Source organism: Notamacropus eugenii, chromosome 3 (genome assembly GCF_028372415.1).
Source record: "Notamacropus eugenii isolate mMacEug1 chromosome 3, mMacEug1.pri_v2, whole genome shotgun sequence".
NCBI classification, from domain to species: domain Eukaryota; kingdom Metazoa; phylum Chordata; class Mammalia; order Diprotodontia; family Macropodidae; genus Notamacropus; species Notamacropus eugenii.
This window is the reverse complement of record NC_092874.1, coordinates 489,144,018-489,164,014: the sequence shown is the minus strand read 5'-3', so window position 1 is coordinate 489,164,014 and position 19,997 is coordinate 489,144,018. Positions and strand designations below refer to the sequence as shown.

The 19,997-nt window shown below is 48.0% G+C and overlaps 1 protein-coding gene across 1 annotated transcript in view; it reads left to right on the top strand.

Annotated features, from left to right (window-relative positions):
* The window catches only part of CALCR (calcitonin receptor), a 137,077-nt gene extending 117,872 nt beyond the window's left edge, over positions 1–19,205 (top strand). The window contains exons 9-14 of the mRNA XM_072599304.1: positions 7,241–7,394; positions 9,136–9,196; positions 9,283–9,349; positions 12,437–12,655; positions 14,033–14,074; positions 16,282–19,205. Coding sequence (XP_072455405.1) covers positions 7,241–7,394; positions 9,136–9,196; positions 9,283–9,349; positions 12,437–12,655; positions 14,033–14,074; positions 16,282–16,506 — 768 coding nt within the window. The 3' untranslated portion in view covers positions 16,507–19,205. The remainder of the gene's footprint in view (positions 1–7,240; positions 7,395–9,135; positions 9,197–9,282; positions 9,350–12,436; positions 12,656–14,032; positions 14,075–16,281) is intronic.
* Positions 19,206–19,997: the final 792 nt, after the last annotated feature.

Below are 19,997 nucleotides of genomic sequence, written 5' to 3'. Positions count from 1 at the left end.
CCATAATAATAAATAATGAATCATTTCTCTGTGGTAAGGTTATAATAAAAATTTCAGAGAGTTTCTGAAAATATTTAATAATAAATGCATGGATTATTATTATGAGTCACTATATTAGGACAAAGATTTAAAACGTACCAGGCAACGAGCTGACTGACTTCCTTTGTTTTCCACCATTCTTCACATTCTTTACTCACTGTTACGGATATCTAAACAGTGTTTAATAAGAAATATTAAGTTTAGTCATATTTACAAAGAATTGTACCTTCTAACAATAGTCAAATGATAGAGAATGCCGGCAATGATCGCTGGGTAGACTAAGTGGTTTGCAGCCCTTTTCTGTTCTTGCCAACAAAATCAATATTAAGTACACATATACACAGCATACTTTATACCAATCCTACGAAAGCGTTCCAAGAAATAACGCATTTTCGAAGCAAAATAAGTCCTGAAGTTAGCCTTTGAACAAGATTCTGCGCAGCACTGTTCACCTTGCTAGGAGATGTGAATGCTGGATTTTACGAATCTTCTGTATATCACCATTTCCTGCTTTTTCTTTTGACTTCACGTCAGTGGATTCCTTCAAACCAGCAATGTTTTTGGTTAACCTTCAATTCTCACAGGAGAGTTATCCAATTTCCTGACATATTTTTCCAGTGGGATTTAGGAGTTAGAAAAACATATAAATTTCCCAAGAAATGGCAGGAAGAAATTCCTTCGTGGAAACACTAAAGCCCACATTATGATGGGGAAGACAACTATGGGAGTGAATGGCATGTCATCTCCCAGGGAACGGAGTAAAAAAGGCTTCCTGAAGAAAACAGGATTTGACCTAGTCCTGAAGTAATTCAGGGAATCTAAAGGCAGAAGCAAAAAAGGAAAGGATTCCAGCCGTGAAGGACAGCCGGAGAAAAAGCAGGCAATTGGGAGACAGAATATCACCTGCAACATGGGCAGGACAGTAACATACAAGAAAGGAGGAAAGAAGCCAGCTTGGAGGGTTTTCCAAGCCAGACAGGAGAATCTCTACTGGGTTCTGATAGTACTAGGGAGCTCCGTGAGGTTTTTGAGAAATGTAGTGACGTGCTCAGATCCGTGCTTTAGAAAGACCACTGTGGCAGCTGAGTGGAGGGTGGACTGCATTTGAAATAAACGAGTATTGACTATTGTCAACCTTTTTATCTATTGATATAGTTGTATGATTTTTGTTCTTGTCAGTAATAGAATTAAATACTGTGCTGCTTTCTTGAGCATTTCAAACACATATAACTGGGAGGGGACATTAGAAGTTATCTAATATAAACTCTGAATTTTACAAATAAGGAAACTGAGGCCCAGCGAAGTTAACTGACTTTCTCAAGGTTCTACAAGTAGTAATCTTAGATTTGAAATTATGTTCTCTCATCAAGAATGTTCTCATGAAGCACTCTTTCTACTGTTTCATGATCAGTATTGGGCATTCTTAAATTACCAATGCAATGTGTTTATAATAAGTATTTTTAACATGTAGCCATATCCTTTTGCTAATGACTTCTGTGCTACTTTAGTATCAATATTCATCAGTAACATTAGTCTGAAGATTTCTTTCTCTGTTCTCTCACTACCAAGTTTGTGCATCAGGATCATATTTGTCTCAGAAAAGGAATCTGAGAAAGTGATTCTTTCTCTGTTTCTGTGAGAAGCTTATATGACATAGGGATTTGTTACTCTTTAAGTGTTTAATTGAATTGACTTGTAAATGCATCTGGACCAGGAGATTGCTTGTATTTGGGAATTCATTCAGAACTTCTTTGATTTCTTTTTCTGAGATGGGATGGTTTAGATTCTTTTCATTCTTTTTGTTAATTTGAGGTTTTGTACTTTTTTATTTCATTTAACAAACATTATTAGTTTAATAGCACCTAGTGTATTTAAGGTACATACAAAGTACACACCAAGTAATACAAAGTATTTACATGAGCACAAGAATGCTACTAACAGGAGAAAGGAAGGCTTTATGCAGAGCTGGTCCCTGGACTGGGCCAGTTCAGTGAGTGAGAGGTGAGGCAGGGAGGCTCTCCAGGCATGAAGGAGGACCATGAACTAGCAGACCAGTTGGACTTAAACAGTGTGGGAAGGGTAGCTGTTTGAAATGACACTAGAAGGGCAGTTGGGAATGAGACTATGGAGAGTATTTATAGATCATCCAAGGACAAGAAGAGCCACTGAAGAATTTGGAGCAGTCAGGTCTCCGTTTTAAGTCCTATCAGCTTGGCATCTGTGTGAAGGGAGAACTGGACACACTGAAGGTGACCTAGAAGGCTGCCAAAATGGTCCAATCAGTATATACACTATGAGAAAAGTGAGATGAATGGAGAGAAGGGGGTGGGTATGAGCAACGTGCTGGACGCAGAATCCATAAGACTTGGCAACTGGGAAGGTAAAGGGGTTGAGGGAGAGAGAAGAGTCAGAGCTGAGATCTGGTTTGTAGGAAGGATGGAGGTGCCACAAACAGAAATGAGGATGGATTTGGGGGGAAATAGGAGAAAAATTCTGGGTTTTTCCCAAAGTTATTATGTATTTCATTTAGGTTTTCAAATGTATCATGGTTTAATATAATTGTCATAATCATGTCTAATGATTTTCTCTATTTCCTCTTTATTTGCTGTGAGGATTGCTTTTTCATTATTGAGAAAATGATCATTTAGTTTTTCCTCTTCTATTTACCTAATTAGCTAAAAATTTGCATATTTTGTAAGTCTTTAAAAACAAAGAGCTATTTATCTTGTTTATCACTTCAATAGTTTTTCTTATCAATTTTTTATCCCTCCTTTGATTTCTCAAAATTTTTACTTTTGTACATATTTTGGTGTTATTGATGAGAGAGGAAGGAAAGGGAAGGGAAGGAAGGGAAGGGAAGGGAAGGGGAGGGGAGGGAAGGGAAGGGAAGGGAAGGGAAGGGAAGGGAAGGGAAGGGAAGGGAAGGGGAGGGGAGGGGAGGGGAGGGGAGGGAAGGGAAGGGAAGGGAAGGGAAGGGAAGGGAAGGGAAGGGAAGGGAAGGGAAGGGAAGGGAAGGGAAGGGAAGGGAAGGGGAGGGAAAGGAAGGGAAGGGGAGGGGAGGAGAGGGGAGGGAAGGGGAGGGAAGGGAAGGGAAGGGAAGGGAAGGGAAGGGAAGGGAAGGGAAGGGGAGGGGAGGGGAGGGGAGGGGAGGGAAGGGGAGAGGAGGGGAGGGGAGGGAAGGGAAGGGAAGGGAAGGGAAGGGGAGGGAAGGGAAGGGAAGGGGAGGGGAGGAGAGGGGAGGGGAGGGGAAGGGAGGGGAGGGGAGGGGAGGGAAGGGAAGGGAAGGGAAGGGAAGGGAAGGGAAGGGAAGGGAAGGGAAGGGAAGGGAAGATTTGTACTTTTATTTAGTGCTTACTGTGTGCTAGGCATTGTGCCAAGAGCTGAGAATACAAGACATCCTCTGCTGTCACGGAGGTTACATATGGAAAGACAAAACAAAAAGGAGAGCTATAAGGGAGTAGGGGAAAAGTAAAGGGCACCAGTGCAAGGATTCAAGGTATGTAGGCAAACAGCAGGGGAGTCTGCACAGCACAGTAAGCTGGGAGTGAAGTAAGTAGCAAAACTAAGGCTCGTCAGGAAATGGCGATCTCAGGCAGGGACTCACTCAGTTATCAGGAGAGCAAGTCCTAGGGCACAGTCATCTGGAAGGGAACAAGTTCATTAATTCATCTATTAAATTGTCTATTAAATTGATTATGTTCTCCCCCTCCCCCATTTGTTCATGTGTAATCAGAAATACATCATTTCCTCCAAGAATTGCTTTGACTGCATTCCACAGATTCTGTTCTGTTGTCTCCTTGTTCTCATTCTCTTTCAGATAATAATAAATTGTTGTTTCTCTGATTTGTTCCTTAACTCATTTATTTTTACAATGTCATTATTTAATTACCCTCGGGGATGCTCCATTTGGTCTTATCACTCAGGAGGAGCACAATGTTATGTTTTGGTTTTTAATGAGTGTCTTTCGTGTTTCTTCTGTCTTATTTCTGAATTTTCTAGGAAATGCTGAAAATAAGTGCGTATCTTAGGACAGTCATTCAATAATCACCAGAAGTCAATCACATCTTCTGTTCCAAAAGTTCTATTCTTAGCCATAATTTTCTTCTTTTCGTATCATTTTGAGCAGACTAATTCTTGGGAAGTCTTCCCAAATGTCACCTTAGCTAACCTCTTTACCAGTCCTGCCCATTGCTTCTGTTTCTCCCCACTGAGGCCAAATAATGTTAGCCCTCGGTCCGTTCCAAAGCTCTCTTCCATAACGTGACTACAGTGAAGCCTCTCTATTTCCTCCAACCAGTATTTTGTGTAGTGTGAACTTGAGAACCCTGTGCACCATTCCAGGTGCTGCTCTTGCCTGGGTGCTCAGCAGCTTAGCAATATTCTTGCTAAATTGGTATCTCCAGAACTGAAACCAACACTCAGGGATGAAAGACAATGGGGTTGTTTCCTTCCAAGTGTTAAGACCCTCTGCAGCCCTCACCCAACACGACTTTTGCTTTCCCAGGGTTCCATTCTTACTGAGTTTCCAGGTCACTACAGACCTCAGATCTTCTCCAGGTGATTGGCAGTCTGGCTTCACCTCCACCAGGCTTTACTTGGGCAGTTGGCATCTTGAAACTTGAATGATGATGAAGATGATGATGATGACAACAACGATGATGATGATTACGATGATGATGATGATAATGGTGATGACAACAATGACAACAATGATGACAACAGTGACAATGATATTGACAATGACGGTAATGCTGACAACAGTGATGATGACAGTAATAATGCTGATGGCGGTGATGACGATGACGATGATGATGAGGATGGTGACGACGACGACAATGATGAAGGTGATGGTGAAAATGGTGATGATGACGACGACAATGGCAGTGATGACAGCAATAACCAACATGCCAACAGCGATGATGACAGCAATAATGCTGATGGCAGTGATGATGATGATGATGACGATGAGGATGAGGATGGTGACGATGACGACAATGATGAAGATGATGGTGAAAATGGTGATGATGATGATGACGATGACAATGACAATGATGAAGATAATGATGGTGAAAATGGTGATGATGACGATGATGATGATGACGATGATGATGAAGATGATGGTGAAAATGGTGATGATGACGACGACGATGATGATGATGATTACAATGATGATGATGGTGATGGTGATGACAACAATGATGACAACAGTGACAATGATATTGACAATGACAGTAATGTTGACAACAGCGATGATGACAGTAATAATGCTGATGGCGGTGATGATGATGACGATGACGATGAGGATGATGAGGATGGTGACAACGACAATGATGAAGATGATGGTGAAAATGGTGATGATGATGACGATGACGATGACAATGATGAAGATGATGATGGTGAAAATGGTGATGATGACGACGACGATGGCGGTGATGACAGCAATAACCAACATGCCAACAACAATGATGACCACAATGACAATGACTGACATATGGAGAAAACAGGGGGCTTTAGGTTTTACCCCAGTTCAGTGGCAATATGTGGGTATGAAGTGTCCAGGACAGCTAGGGGGCACCATAAGGCATAGAGCGTTGGGTCTGGAATCAGGAAGACTTATCTTCCTGAGTTCGAATCCAGGCTCAGACACTTTCTAGCTGTGTGACTCTGGGCAAATCACTTTACCTTGTCTGCCTCAGTTTCCTCATCTGTAAAATGAGCTGGAGAAGGAAATGGCAACCTCTTCAGTATCTTTGCCAAAGAAACAACTCCAAATGGGGTTACAGAGAGTCAGACACAACTGAGAAATGACTGAACTGTCCATATATAGTCTACAAGTCTTTAATTTTTCTCATTTTTTGTCCTAGACCACCTTTTCCAAAATATTTTCTACCCATCCTTTCTAGTGCTCACCTTTGTATTGACATTAGAGTATTAAAATATGTGCTTATCTAATTCTTCATAGATTTTTCCCTACTTGCTTCCCCTCCTTTGTAGCAGGCACTGACACATCATAGATGATTGCCTTCAAGATGGTCTTTCTACAGTACTAATGATGAGTCTTGCAATAGATGATGCAGGGCCCCATACAATGCTGTCTCTTGTCATCTTTTAGATCCAATGAAGTCAATTCTGCCAACTCCTTTCTTTGCCTCTGAGAAAATCCTATGAGCCATCCTTCCCCTGAGAATGTCAAGATGAATGCCATTCATTTCCCCTGGCAACAAGTGTACTTGATGGTTGTTGGACAAGAATCTCACATTTAAGTCACCAACAGCTTAGTTCAGGGTTAGAGATGATCTAAAGATTGTGTGGTTGTTAGTGTGCCCACTTTCTACCACATGAGCGCTGTGGCTGAAGAAGCAGACAGGGCCTAACAGGACAGAAGACCCTTTTGCATTCTGCCTCATGGGCTGTCAGGACCAAAGAATTCATCCCAAAGTGGCCAGTATGCTGGTGGTAAAGATTTCTGTTTTGACTAGGCTGGTCCTGGAAAATAGATTCACACAATAGGGGGGGTCTATCCTTGGAACCTGTCCAGGATGACAGACCCTTCTAGGGCTTGTGCTGACTGGTATAGCCTTAGCACTTAAATGTCAAGCCTATTCATGTTGCACAGAGGCCTCCAAGTCAACGAATGATTGACTGCAAAGAGCCAGGGGGTGGAGGTGGAGGCAGGATAGATCAGAACCCTCTGATGAACTCCAAGCCAGGGCATGAGTAGAGGCCATGGAGACCTCCTACCTTTCAAACACCAATGTCAAAATCATAACACTCCTAAGAAAAGTGCCCACAGAGGTATCAGTGAAGGTAGGGCAGAGTAGCCAAAGCCCCCAAAGCCTCTGGCATCTCACTCTACTGCAGGAACACCATTCAAATGAACAAGAATCTGGGAAAGAAGGCACCTTTGTCACGAACCCAAATAGGCAGTAAGAGTGTCCTGTAGCTCATACAGTCTGTAGGGAGTCTGTGGCCCCTCTATGCAGTGGACAGGGTCAATTACCCAGTTCTGACATCTGGGCTTCTCGTAGACATGTTTCACATTCCAGGCCCTTGGCAAGTGTTCCACTTGCATGGAACATCAGGGATGCTGGAAGAAGAAGAGGCTGAAGGATCAATCTTCAGTGGGTGAGGATGGGTTCCAAGGGGCTGGGTGTCTTCATGGGCTCTCCAGCTGAATATTCTCCTTCTCTTGCCCCTGTAGGTGAGCTGCAAGGTCTTACAGTTCTTCCACCAATATATGATGGGCTGCAATTACTTCTGGATGCTGTGTGAGGGGATCTACCTGCACACTCTCATCGTTGTGGCCGTGTTTGCCGAGGAGCACAGACTGCACTGGTACTACCTTCTAGGCTGGGGTATGTATGGCCACCTCCCCTGGGTCTTCTGATAGAGCAGCCTCCTGAGGCCTGGACAAGCACACAGAGTACAGCAGGGACTTCAAGTAGGGGGCTGATGCTTACAAGAAGAGCACACATCCAAAGCAGCACACAGAAAATGTACCCCCTCTCTTGAGACAATATCCAAATTCCACCGTGGAAAATATGTCTTACCTACTATCCTCAGCTAATGAGAAGCAGCATGGGACTGGAAACAAAATCTGGATTTGGAGTCCAAGTTCCTGGGTTCAAATCCCAGCTCTGCCTGCCACTCCCCATGTGACTTTCCCTCCACAAGTCTAGCGAACAAGGCGCTGTAGAAGTAGATGTAGAAGTAGATGGCCCCATGTTGGTGGAAGGCACTTCTTAGCTCTCTCCTTCAGACCTCAGCTGAAGTCCCACCTTTCAGAATCCCTCCAGATGCTCATGCCCTCCCCCGCAAAATCACCTTGTTTTAATTTTGGAAGGAGAAAGAAAGAGAATGACAGACAGACAGACATAGAGAGAAAAGGAGGAAGGGAAATGGAGGAGGAAGTAAAAGACAGAAGAGAGAAATGGAGATTCAGAGAGAGAAGAAGAGAGGGATGGAGCAGAAGGAGCAGGAAGTGGACAGAGCACTGTTCCCCTAAAGCCAGGAAGTCCTGGCCCTGTCTTGTTTCTGATACTTGCTGACTATGAGACCCTGAACAAGTCAACTACCCTCTGGCTGCCCCAGAAAGCTCTCTAAGACCATAAGTTTCAGAGAAGGCACCAACACACCATAACAGGTATTTCCTTATCTGGGAGGTCCTAAAGTTCTGACTGTCTGCTAGGAGGATGACCAGGTTTCAGTCTGTCTGAGGACAACCCCAGCATAACTGTGTCCCTCACACTTATGGTCTCCAAGTGTTTTTAACTCTACCAGGAGAAAGGAATTTTCTTAGTTGAATAAGTTGTAATCACAGTGAGGCGAGACAATTGACAAAGTAGAGTTGGCTGGAATTTATGATTCCAGGATATCTGGGTTCTCCCATATAGCATATGTCTCTGTGAAACAAGATAAGGAGAATCCCACTGCTCTGGTTGCAGATGCCCTGTCCTAAACGGATCTTTGAAGTTGCTGACACAAGAAAGGGCATTTTTAGAGCAAACCAAAGCAGTCTGATTGATTAGTTTAGGTTTTGGCCCTTATTCAAGTCCAAAAATGATATTAAATGATTATCAATACATACATAACTAATCATATTAGTCCCATTTTACAGATGAGAAAATTGGGGCCAACCAAGCTGAGGTGACTTCCCAGAGTCATACAGCTAGGAAGGGTTTGTGGCCAAATTCAAACAAAAGTCTTCCTGACTCAAAGTCCAGCATTCTGTCCACTACTCCACTCTGCCAATGTTGTCTCTGTTCGAACAGAAACTCTCTGTTCCCATTTGTCTTATGTCCAGTGGTTAGGCCTTGCCTCATACAGAATAGGTATGCATTGACTGACCCTAAAGCTAAGATCCTACGTAGATCCTGCGTAGGAGCTGAGGCTTCTAATGGCTGCTTCCCATGGACTTATATTCTATTGGAGGGAAGAGATATTATTTGGAAAGGAACTCTTCCACCACATGTCCATGAAGGATGACGGCCCACAGTGTAGAAAGTGTGCTTGAATCCCCATGTGTGCAGAAGGGCCTTCTTTCTGGCAGGTGATTAGCAAACAGTTGCTGCTACCTTGGGTCCCCTTCTTTTCCAGGTTTCCCACTGATCCCAGCCTGCATTCATGCTGTCTCCCGAACCAAGTTCTTCAATGACAAGTAAGAGTCCTATTGACCTTGACCCCTGTTCACCATGGCCTCCTCCTATCCCAGACACCTGGACTGACTTTGTGCTTCCTTGGCAGCTGCTGGATGAGTGTGGACACCCACCTGCTGTACATCATACATGCGCCCATCATGGCAGCACTGCTGGTGAGCCCAGCTTGGCTATGTTTATTAGCGGGGCTAATTAGTATAACACTGAGTCCCTTCCAGTCAATACAACCAGCCCAAGGCTTCTCTTCCCCAGGCATGTCCCCTAGGAGCATCAAGACTTTGCCTGGACCATGAAGGGGGGCTGGCCTGGTTAGGTCCTAGTGGCACACACAGACCTCAGTAGAGAAGGGTCTGCAAAGAACTAGTGGTGAAGCCCAGCTCTGAGGAGCAGTGAGTTTTGCAGAGATGACTGACAGTCTGGTCCTTCCACCCCTCCCCATGGGAAACTGTGAGCCCCAAGGGCCCAATCCTGTTGTTCAGCCCGAAGAAGGGGAGACACCAGAGATTCCCTGGAGGGAACCTAAGCCTGGGTCAGATGGTTCAAATGAGATAACATCTGTAAAACACCTGGCACATAGTGGAGCTATGGAGATAGCCTTTCCCCCTCTCCCTTGATGAGCCTCTCTGGAGCAGGAGCCTGCAGGGAAAGATGGGAATGAGGGGCCAGGGAGCAGGTCTGAGGCCATGAGTCCTTCAGAGGGTGGTCAGCTCCAGCCTGGCTGATCAATAAGATCCTAGGCCAGAGTCTACTTTGTCCATAGCTCCAGAACAGATCAAGTCCTGGGAGCCCCTTGCAGCAAAGGGGAGATGGGGCAGGAAAGCATCCCAGCCAGACCCTCAGGCAAGCTCAGTCCATGCACCAGAGGCTTCCTTAACCCTCCTGAGCATTCCCAGCAAGTGGTCAGTCCACCAGCCTTTGTGTGTGAGGTAGGAGCTGCCCTTTTACAGAAAAAGAAACTGAAGTGAGAGGAGGGGAAGGGACTTACCCAAGGTCACACAGCCAGTAAGGGTTTTTGTGTATGGCGGGGGTGGGGGTGGGGGTGGGGAGCAGGAGCAGTGAACAGGGCACCAGGCCCAGAGTCAGGTAGATCTGAGTTCAAATTCAGCCTCAGATATTTTCTAGTTGGGTGACCCTGTCTTAACTCTGTGAAATGGGTATAATAATAGCACCTCCCCCCCTCCCCCGGGTTGTTATGAGCATCTGATGAGATAAAATTCACAAAGTGCTTTGCAAATCTCAAAGCACTGTAGAAATGCATCATCATCATTCCACAGCTGAGGCCAGATCTGAGCTCTGGTCTACCTGGCTCCAATTTGACTTTTTTGTCCCCATCTGAGGCTAGCATGGGAGGAGATGCCGAGGCTCTCAGTGGGTCTGACAGTGCTCCCAGACCAGCCCCCCACCTCCAAGGTGCTTCCAGAGGGACGGCCACCCTCTGCGCTGGGACACCACACAGAGCCTGAGGCATGGTCCATCAGGCTCCTGGTAGGACAGCATCCCCCCGGGGATGGACAGCTCTCTCTTGTAGCTGCTGGTTGACTCCCTGGCTCCATTCATTCTCACCCAACCTGCACTGAGGATGCCCTTCCTCTGTGTCATCAAACTGGACAAATCTCCCTCTGAAATCCCCCTGGTCTTAGATGACCTTAACAGGACCACAGAATGTCAGGGTGACAGTGGGGGGCAGGACAGTGAGGACAGGTTTTCTCCAGGGTTAGCCGGTGGCCAGCTGAGACTCAGTAAGGAATCTAGGGTCTGTGCCCAATGGGGGAGGAAAGGGTTCTTCAGATGGAAGATAAGCACTTGACTAGAAAGATGTTAGGGCATCAAAGGCTATTTGCTGACCACAACTTTGTCCAATCACAACTGTTGGAAACATCCCTAGATCCTGGGATCTGCCTGGGACTACCCTGGGACTCTCCCAGGGGCCTCCCCCATGCTCCTGTGCTCAGATGCTGATAAGAAAGAGCAGAGCTGGACTTTGCTTGGAATGTGTACCCTGGGGGCTTGTTAGCTGGCCCACTAGCCTGGCTGGGGCCTCCTCTTGCTCCCCTCCCACCCTCTTTATAGACCCTTACAATCCAGCTTCTGACCTCATCCTTCCACCCAAAGTGACTAGTGATCCCTTAAGTACCAAATCCAATGGCCTTTTCTCAGGCCCCATTCTCCTCAGCCTCTTTGCAACCTTGAACACAGTGGGTTACTCTCTCCTCCATGATAATGCCCTCCCTCTTCTAGATCTGGGGGCATACTCTCTCTCTCCTGGTTCTCTCCCATTCTGTCTCCTTGGATGGATCATCCTCCAGATCACATCCTATAACCATGGGTGTCCCTCAGGGCTCTGTCCTGAGCCCCCTTGTCTCCTCCTTCTGCCCTACTTCCCTAGGGGAGCTCATCAGCTCCCATGGATTTAATGACCATCTCTATGCTGAGGCTTGTCACATCTGCCTTTCACACATCTTGAACTGAGGTGTCCAAGGGACGTCTTACACTCAGTGTCCAAAATGGAACTGCTTGTCTCCCCTAAATGCACCCTCCCTTCTAAATTACTACAGAAGGAACTACCGGCTCTCCACTGGTTTTCCTCAACCCCTCCCCCACCCCCACACCCCCCCCCACACACACACATCCAAAGCTGTTCTCAAGGCCTGTTGATCTCATTTCTGCAACATCTCTCAAGTAAGCTCCCTTTCCCCTTTGGCTCTGCCCCACCCTCAGGCAGGCTCTCATCACCTCCAACCTGACCTATTGCCATAGCGTGCTGTGGGGGCGGGGGTCTGCCTTCCTCCAGTGCCCCTCTCCAGTCTATTTGCCATTCAGCCACTGCAGCCCAGGTCTGATCATGTCACACACATCCCCACACTAGGATACAATACAAAATGCTCTGTCTGGCCTTCAAAGCCCTCACAACCCATCCCCCCCCTTCCAGTCCTCTTACATGTTACTCCCCACCACATACTCTTTGACCCAATGGCACTGGCCTCAAGGCTGGTCTACCCACAAGAGCCTCCATCTCTGGGCTCTGGGCCTTCTCTCTGGCCTCCCCCAGACTTGAGACCACGCTCTCCCTCGTCTGCGCTGATGGCTGACCTCCCTGGGTGAGAGGTAGGAAGGGCAGGAGGTCCGATCTGCACCCTCGGGGCTCCAGGCAGGCGCAGGGGGTGCGGCGGGAGATGCAGGAGAGCACGAGAGAGCCCACTGGGTCGGTTGGCTCCCACTGATCCCAGGACCGCACCTTCCAGGTGAATTTCTTCTTTCTCCTCAATATCGTGCGAGTGCTGGTGACCAAGCTCCGCGACACCCACCGCGCCGAGTCCAACATGTACATGAAGGCCGTGCGGGCCACGCTGATCCTCGTGCCCCTGCTGGGCATCCAATTCGTCGTTATCCCCTGGCGGCCCGAGAGCAAGCTGGCAGGAGAAGTGTATGATTACGTCATGCATGTGCTCATGCACTACCAGGTAGGGACATGCGTGTGCGCCCCGGGCCTGGGGCTCCAGGAACCTCTGCTGTGCCCTGGATGTCTATCGAGACTCGGAGGGCTAGAACTTGGAGCCGTCCCCAGCCCTCCCGGTGTGCTACAGGGGAGCCATTGAGAGCGTGTAGCTGCCACCCTCAGCCACTCCAGGCCACAGCATTTCATTAGGCGGCAAACGCTCTGTGAAGCTGGGGCGGGGACTTAATGGGTTGTTAAGCAGACGAATGCAAGGCGTCTCAGAATCCCTCCTGGGAGGGCTCAGTAATTGCTTGGCTGTTTCCCAGAGAAGCTCTGGCATGTCCTGCCTTCATCACGGCTGGGGCGGTCAGTGGGGGAGTGTGTAGACATGTACTCAGTCCATAACAAGTTCCAACATTCAAGAAAGGAGAGAGCCGGAATGCAGAAGAGTGCGGACAAAAGAGCGCTAGGCTCCGAATAATTTCCAGTGTTTAAAAGCCAGAGCAATAATTGGGGAGGGGGGGAGGGGGAGGAGGCCGACTGGGCATATAGGCACTTTAAGGTCTGCCAAGCACCTTACTTGTCACACTGAAAACTCCTCCTTCCAAGCTGTTGTGACTATGGGCAAACCATCAAACCTTTAACCATTCCAGTAAGGCAGCCTTGAACCCTGCCTGGAACCAGCCTGTTAGAGATCTGTCCCAATCACAGAATCTGGGAGGTGGTCTGGTGCCAGCCCAGGCTGAGCAGGAACACACATGCGCACACACACACACACACAGAGACACACACTTACACACTCACTCACACATACACTCACACACACACTCCTAAACATACACAGTCTCACACACACAATCATACACACGCTCATAATCATATACACACTGAGTCTCACACTCTTACACACTCACAGTCACACACATAATATACCCCACAAATGCTTATCCACCTTTTGCTTGAATCGTTCCCTGAAAGGAAACCCATAACCTTTTATTGAAAGGAAGTTTGGGATTTCTTCCTGACGTTGAGCCCAGTGAACTCTGTGCCTTCCCAGCATGGCTCCTGGGTCCATTCCCTTCCTTCTCATCCAGGGAGCTGACCAAGCCCAGCTCGTTCATCATCTTGGTTTTCCAGGGGCTGTCCAAGTTATCCATGTCCCACTGAATGAAAATCCAGATACTGTTAGAACTGGAAGGCGCACCAAATGGAGGGTCTCTCCCATTTTGCAATTGAGGTAACAGAGAGCAGGAGAGGTCGCAAGACTTAGCCAAGGCAGCACAACTAGTTAATGCCAGAACCAGCCCCTGCCCCATCACTTTAAAATGATACAATGACCCAGCCGTCACGGACAGCCCCACTTCTCACCTTTTTTCTTCTTTTCTCTTGTTTTTGTACGTAGGGCTTGCTTGTCGCGACTATTTTCTGCTTCTTCAATGGAGAGGTGAGCATTTCCTGGCCATCCACTGGCTCTCGGCCTGAGGTCTTGAAAAATTCAATTTAATTCAGCAAACAGTGATGAAGCACTTCCTCTGTGTCCCTCGCTGTGCTAGGCATGGGACACAGAGGCAAGAAGGAGATGGTGCCTGCCCTCAAGGAGATTACATCCTACTGGGGGACACTATGAGAACAGATAGGTAAATCTAAGGTAATTGGAGGAGAGACTGTGCTCGTGCCTGGGAGGGGAAGAGGAGGAGGAGGCAGGGACTAGGGAAGATTCAGTGAAGGAAGAGGCAGGATCTAAGCCTCTAAAGAAGAGAAGCGTTCTGAAAGGTCAAGGCAAGGGGAAGGGGGCACTTGAGGCCCAGGGAAGCAGCTCACAGACAACAGGGGCACAAAGCAGCTTTTTCTGTCTGGAATAGAAGGTATGGGAAGGGAAATGTGAAATAAGGTTGGAAATGAGGAAGGGGCTTCAAAAGCCAAATAGAAGAGGAGGAAGGAATGTATTCGAAGCCCAGGTGGAGATACTGAGGTGACAACTGAGTTTGGGGAACTCAAGTGAGCCAGGAGCCATGTGACTCCACACCATAATCTAGGTCATTGGGGCACATGTGTCACAACCCCTGCTCCCCTACCCCAGCACAAGATAGAGAAACTGAGCTGGAGGTCCTGAGAACTGGAGGCCCTGAGCCAACACCGGCACTCCTGATCATCATCTTAGCCGGCTTTATGAGACACTGAAGGCAGGAAAATGCTTTCAATACATTTTCTCATTTGATCCTCACAACAACCAAATGGCTGCCTCAGGGTCCCACTGCTACTCAGTGTTTAAGGCAGGATTTGAACTCAGGTCTCAATGACTCCAAGCCCAACACTCTCTCCCCTGCTCCACCCATGTGTCTATAATATATCATGATGAAAGACATGAGAAAGTAATGATTAATGCACACCCAGGGGAATCCCCGCTCTGACTTCCTCTTTGGGACAAATCCCCATGTTATTATAGGGCATGTTTCTTTCCATGGAAGCATTATTTTCTAATATCCCAGACAGACAAGATTCTTCATCTCCAGTTTCCCTCCTGTGGGAACAGAAGCACACCCAGAGTGGTCTGCATAGCCCAGGAGATGCTCAGAGCATGGGATATCCCCTCTGGTATCCCCTCTGTTCCTGAGGGAAGATGGAATGCTGGTCTCCCCTGGGGTCAGTCTAACAGGCCAGGCCAGGCCAGGCCAGGCTAGATGGATACCTCCATTGGCCTCCCCCGAAGAAAGTGAGGGAGCTGTCCAGATCCAGGATCTGGTGATGTCATCAGGGTTAGGAACCTGCAAAGTGACTGCCAGGACAAATCCTTGGCTGCCACCAGCACTGCCCTCTTGTCCAATCTCCAGGTCCTGTCCAATCCTTCCTTCAGGGCCAAAGCCCAGCTCCCTTCAGAAATGCAGCCCAGTGACCTTGAATGCTTCCCTGAGCAGCCTTACCACATGAGGGAAAAGGAAGATCTGGCTAGCTCTCCACTTGACTTCCAGGGCTCCTGTCTGTGGCCTCCCCACCCTGCCTCCAGGGGCCCCAGGCCCCTCCTGGCTACAGATTTCTCAGCATCTTCAGGGAAAATATGTGAAGATCAACTGAAAGGATTGGGGATAGTAGAGGATGGGGGTAGATTGCAGTTCAACAAATGTCAGGGAATAGGCCATCTGAGAAGCTTCCTGTCCCTGGGGGTAAAGTCAGATGGGCCATTGCTGCTGCTATCACTGGCCTCTCTGCAGCACTTGGTGTGTCACTTGACCGTCTGTGACTCCCTGGTCCCCAGGGATGCTGAATCCCAGAGGCAACTCAGTCAACAGTAAAATCATGGGTTGAGCTGAGGTACACACACCTCCCCAAGGTGTGGAATGTATTTCCTCCCTTGAACTCATGCCTTGAGACTTGCTTCTTGGCATTAACTGTGAGATTCAGGGAATCCAGAGTCACTCCATTCATCCACTCAGGGATCAAGGTGAGGCAGCAGCAAACCACCAGCCTCTGGGCCCATGGGGTGGTGGACACACGAGTCACACATTGGCTCCTCCTTGAAGCAGTGGTCCAGCACAGAGAGCTCAGGGCATCATTTCCTTTCACCTCTATCTTTCCCCCAGAAAGGCTTTACAAGGTGGAGAGGGGGCTCAGAGATGCACCTGAGTGACACTAATCCCAACCCTTCTTTTCCAGGTGCAAGGAGCACTGAAGAGACAATGGGCACAGTGTAAGACTCAGTGGGGCCAGCGGCGAAGGGACCGCTGCTCCACTCGCTCCACCTCCTACACGGCCACCTCACTCACTGAGGTCCCTGTTTACCTTTACTCTCCTGACTCCCACAACGAACAACTCAATGGGAAGTTTGCCACGGAGGACTCTGAGATCACTGCCCTGAGGTCTGGAGAGGCGTCCACTTGACTGACTACAAAGGAGGCTCGGATGGTCATTTCAGGGTCTTCTTTTTGCCTCTTTTCTTCTCTTGTCCTCTTCCTGACAGACCTGGGAACACGTTCAGTGGCTATGTGAAGACTATTTCAGTTGACTTGCAGATACACCTGTCCAGAGTGAGTGTTTGGGAAGAGTCAGCAGCATGTTTTTGTCCCCAGTTCCATGTCAGGAAACAGGCCTGAGAATGGAAAAACACACAGCAATGTTTCTGACTTCTCCCAAAATTAATCTAGGATATAGAAACAATCATGTCACAGCCACAGGAACAAAGCTCACAGAAAGTGTATATGAGTGAGAGGTTTGGGAGACAGGATGCACGCTCACCTTCCATCTTGAGCCACATGCATACATCACTCACCCCTGAAGAATGGGTCTCTGTTCTCATGGCTCACCAGCTTGAGGCTCCAGACCACAGATTTTCTTTCTGGAAACACAACACTGGTTTCAGAGCTAAGCAGATCTAGTCTTCTGGGCTGTGTTGGTGTTTGTGGGATGCCATCCTTACAACATGCCATTCAATGCTAGGCATCATCTCCTCATTCATTCAAACATGAGCTGCACATGGGAGTTAGGAATCAAAGACTTTTCTGGCAAGTCAATACCAGGCTGGAACAAATGGGCAGGACTTGGCTCAACTCATTGGATTGACATATTTTAACCCCCTCCTAAAAATGCCTCCAGAGATGCCACCTTCCATGAAAAGTTGGGCCTCCAGAGTCCATCTCATTGCTCCCCAGGTGGGGTTTGGGGGACTGTGTACAGAGCCACAGTTTTCCATGAATGGAAGGACCTCCAAACTCTGTACTTGCTTTGTGGATAACTCCCAAGGTAGTAAGGAACTGTTCACTGAGCTGACACCTTTCTGGAATGAATGGGTCTCCAAGCTCTATGTATGCTTGCTTTGCAGACAACTCCCCAGGTATGGCAAGATACTGCACCCAGAGCTCCAGCCTTCCGTGAATGAAGGGACCTCCATGCTCACTGTGGACAGCTCCCCAGATGTAGTGGAGGATCTTGCCCAGAGCTACCTTCTGTCAATGGGTGGGACTCTAGGATCAATGTTTGCTTTGTGGTAAGGGGCTGTGCCTAGAGTTGTCATTTGCCATGAATGAATGGGTCTCCAACCACTATGTTTGCCTTGTGAACAGCTTCCCAAATATGGCAGGGCACTGATCCCAGAACTGCAGCCTTCTCTGAATGGCTGAGCCTCCAGGCTCATATTTTGCCTTGTGAACAGCTTCCCAGGTGAAGTGGAGGACTTTGCCCAAAGCTGCCATGCTCCATTAATGGATGGGCCTCCAGGCTCCCTGCTTGCCTTGAGGCGAGGGACTGTGTCCAGAGTTGCCACCTTCTATGAACATTATTTTAGACTCATTGTTCTCCATCCCTACCTTGTGTCCAGATCCCCAGGTGCATTAGAAGACTGTGACCAAAGGTGGTACCTTATAATTCTCCCTCCTCTAACAGCAGCTGGTTTTTGCAACTCTCCTAAATTATCTTCCTAAAGTATGGAGGAGCCATTTAAAGTGATCTCCATCTAGTAGAAAAGCCTCTGTCTGACTTCCCTGTGATTGACAAACCAGAGGCACAATGGGATTCTCCATCGACTTTGGCCATGCTTAAGGCAAGTCTCTGAGAGAAGGCTTCTCCAGAAGATTCAGCACTGGACAGTTCCCATTGGAGCTAAACAGAAGTATTGTTTAGTAGCTAGAACTCTTACTCTGGTTTTTGCCTGCCTAGATTCACACACAGGAAAGAGCTGCCTTCCCCACTAAGCTCAAGATATGCCCACTGATGCTTAGAAGAAACTGAGAGTTTGCCAATACTCACATATTTCAGGGTTAGAACCTACTGGGTCCTTCCAATCCTTCAGTAACCAACCATGAGCTGGGGCAGGACCAGCCAACTGAAGGAGCCAGGACATCACTAGGGCTGGGAAGGAATCAGCCAATCCAACTTAGCCACTAGTGATCTGATCCCTGTTCAATGGGCATGCTGAGGGACCCTGAGGGCTGAACTGCATGGAACTCCACCACCTACTGCTTCATTCACCCCATCTTTTAGGACAGAGTTAGTTGAGCTGCTTGTGTTTCCCTCACTGGATGCAGGGCAGTACAAGGATATTCTCAGGCCCCAGGGCTCTGTGTGATGCTGGGTGTCACTCCCACTTTGTTAGTAACTTTGGGAGATGGGGGCGTGAGACTGCTTCAATGTATGCTGATGCTGTGGCATGTGCTGAACTCTGGGTGCTCCTGGTGCTTTTAGTAAAACTGAGCTGACCCCCTGTGGACACCTGGGAAAATAGGATACCTGAGAAAGGTCACCGGTGCAACAGGGACAGGGAGTGCCCTGTGCACTGTTTACAAATTCTGCTCCCTGCCTATAGATGTACAATCCAGACCTCTGTGTCCATGGGAAGGGTTCCACCCTCACTCCTTTTTCTCTTTCTCTCACTCCTTCCATTGGCCAGTTTTCCCAATGGGAATTTGTCCTTCGTGGGGCAAAGGGTGAATGCATGTCATCCCTTAGGCACCACATCCCTCCACCTCAATTACTGCTTGTGTCCAGAAGCTATATGTGTTTGTGACCATGCCTGAGCTTTGGTTATTCCTGTGGTCAAGTCTAGTGCCTGGGATGTATGTGTGCTAGATAAAGCAAACAACAACCTATGCTGTGTTTGTGGTGGTTGTGATGTCTGATGTGTTCTCAGGGGATTGAGTCAGGGGATTCATCCTCTCGAGGACATGATCCCCAAAAGGTCACTGAGACAGCCATGTTGACTTTTCATCTAACCCTTGGAGGTGGGGTAGAAAGAGGGCAGCCCATTAGGGTTAGTGAGGATTGGGGTGAGATCTGCTCTTGAGGCAGAGGCCTGTGCTACAGGAAGGCTGCATCAAAAGGGATTAATGGGGCCAAAATGGGAACCAAGGGACTGTTGCTCAAGGCCACTGAGGATGAGCACTACATGTGTCTATTGAATAAAATTGTCTTATAAATTGAGAGGTTAAAATTGGGACCATACAGTCACCAATCTAAATGAGATGTTCCCAAAAGGCCCCCAGTCCCAAATCCCGCTCCCACAGGTCTACTCCTAGTAGAGTCAGTGTCTCCTTCCTGACCTGAAGATATCTCCTATTAACAAGCAGCCATTAGTGCCCCAACCCCTGCCCACACCAAGATCATAGGGCAAGTGAGTTTGGGGGGAGGGGGAGGAGCAGAGTGCCTATCCATGCCCCTAATTATCAGGTACAAAACATCAGAGGCAGAACTCCAATGAGGGAGGACAGTCAGAGGGGAATCCTGAGCCTTGTCTGGAGGGCAGCATCAGAGGAAGCAGAGAGGGGGCCTTGGCTTCCAGGGCAGGGCCAGGTTGGGAGATGCCGAGCTAATGACAACAGAGAGTTCAGGGGTCTGGAAGCTGAGCTCACCAGAGCAGGGCACAGCACCTGCATCAGGGGAGC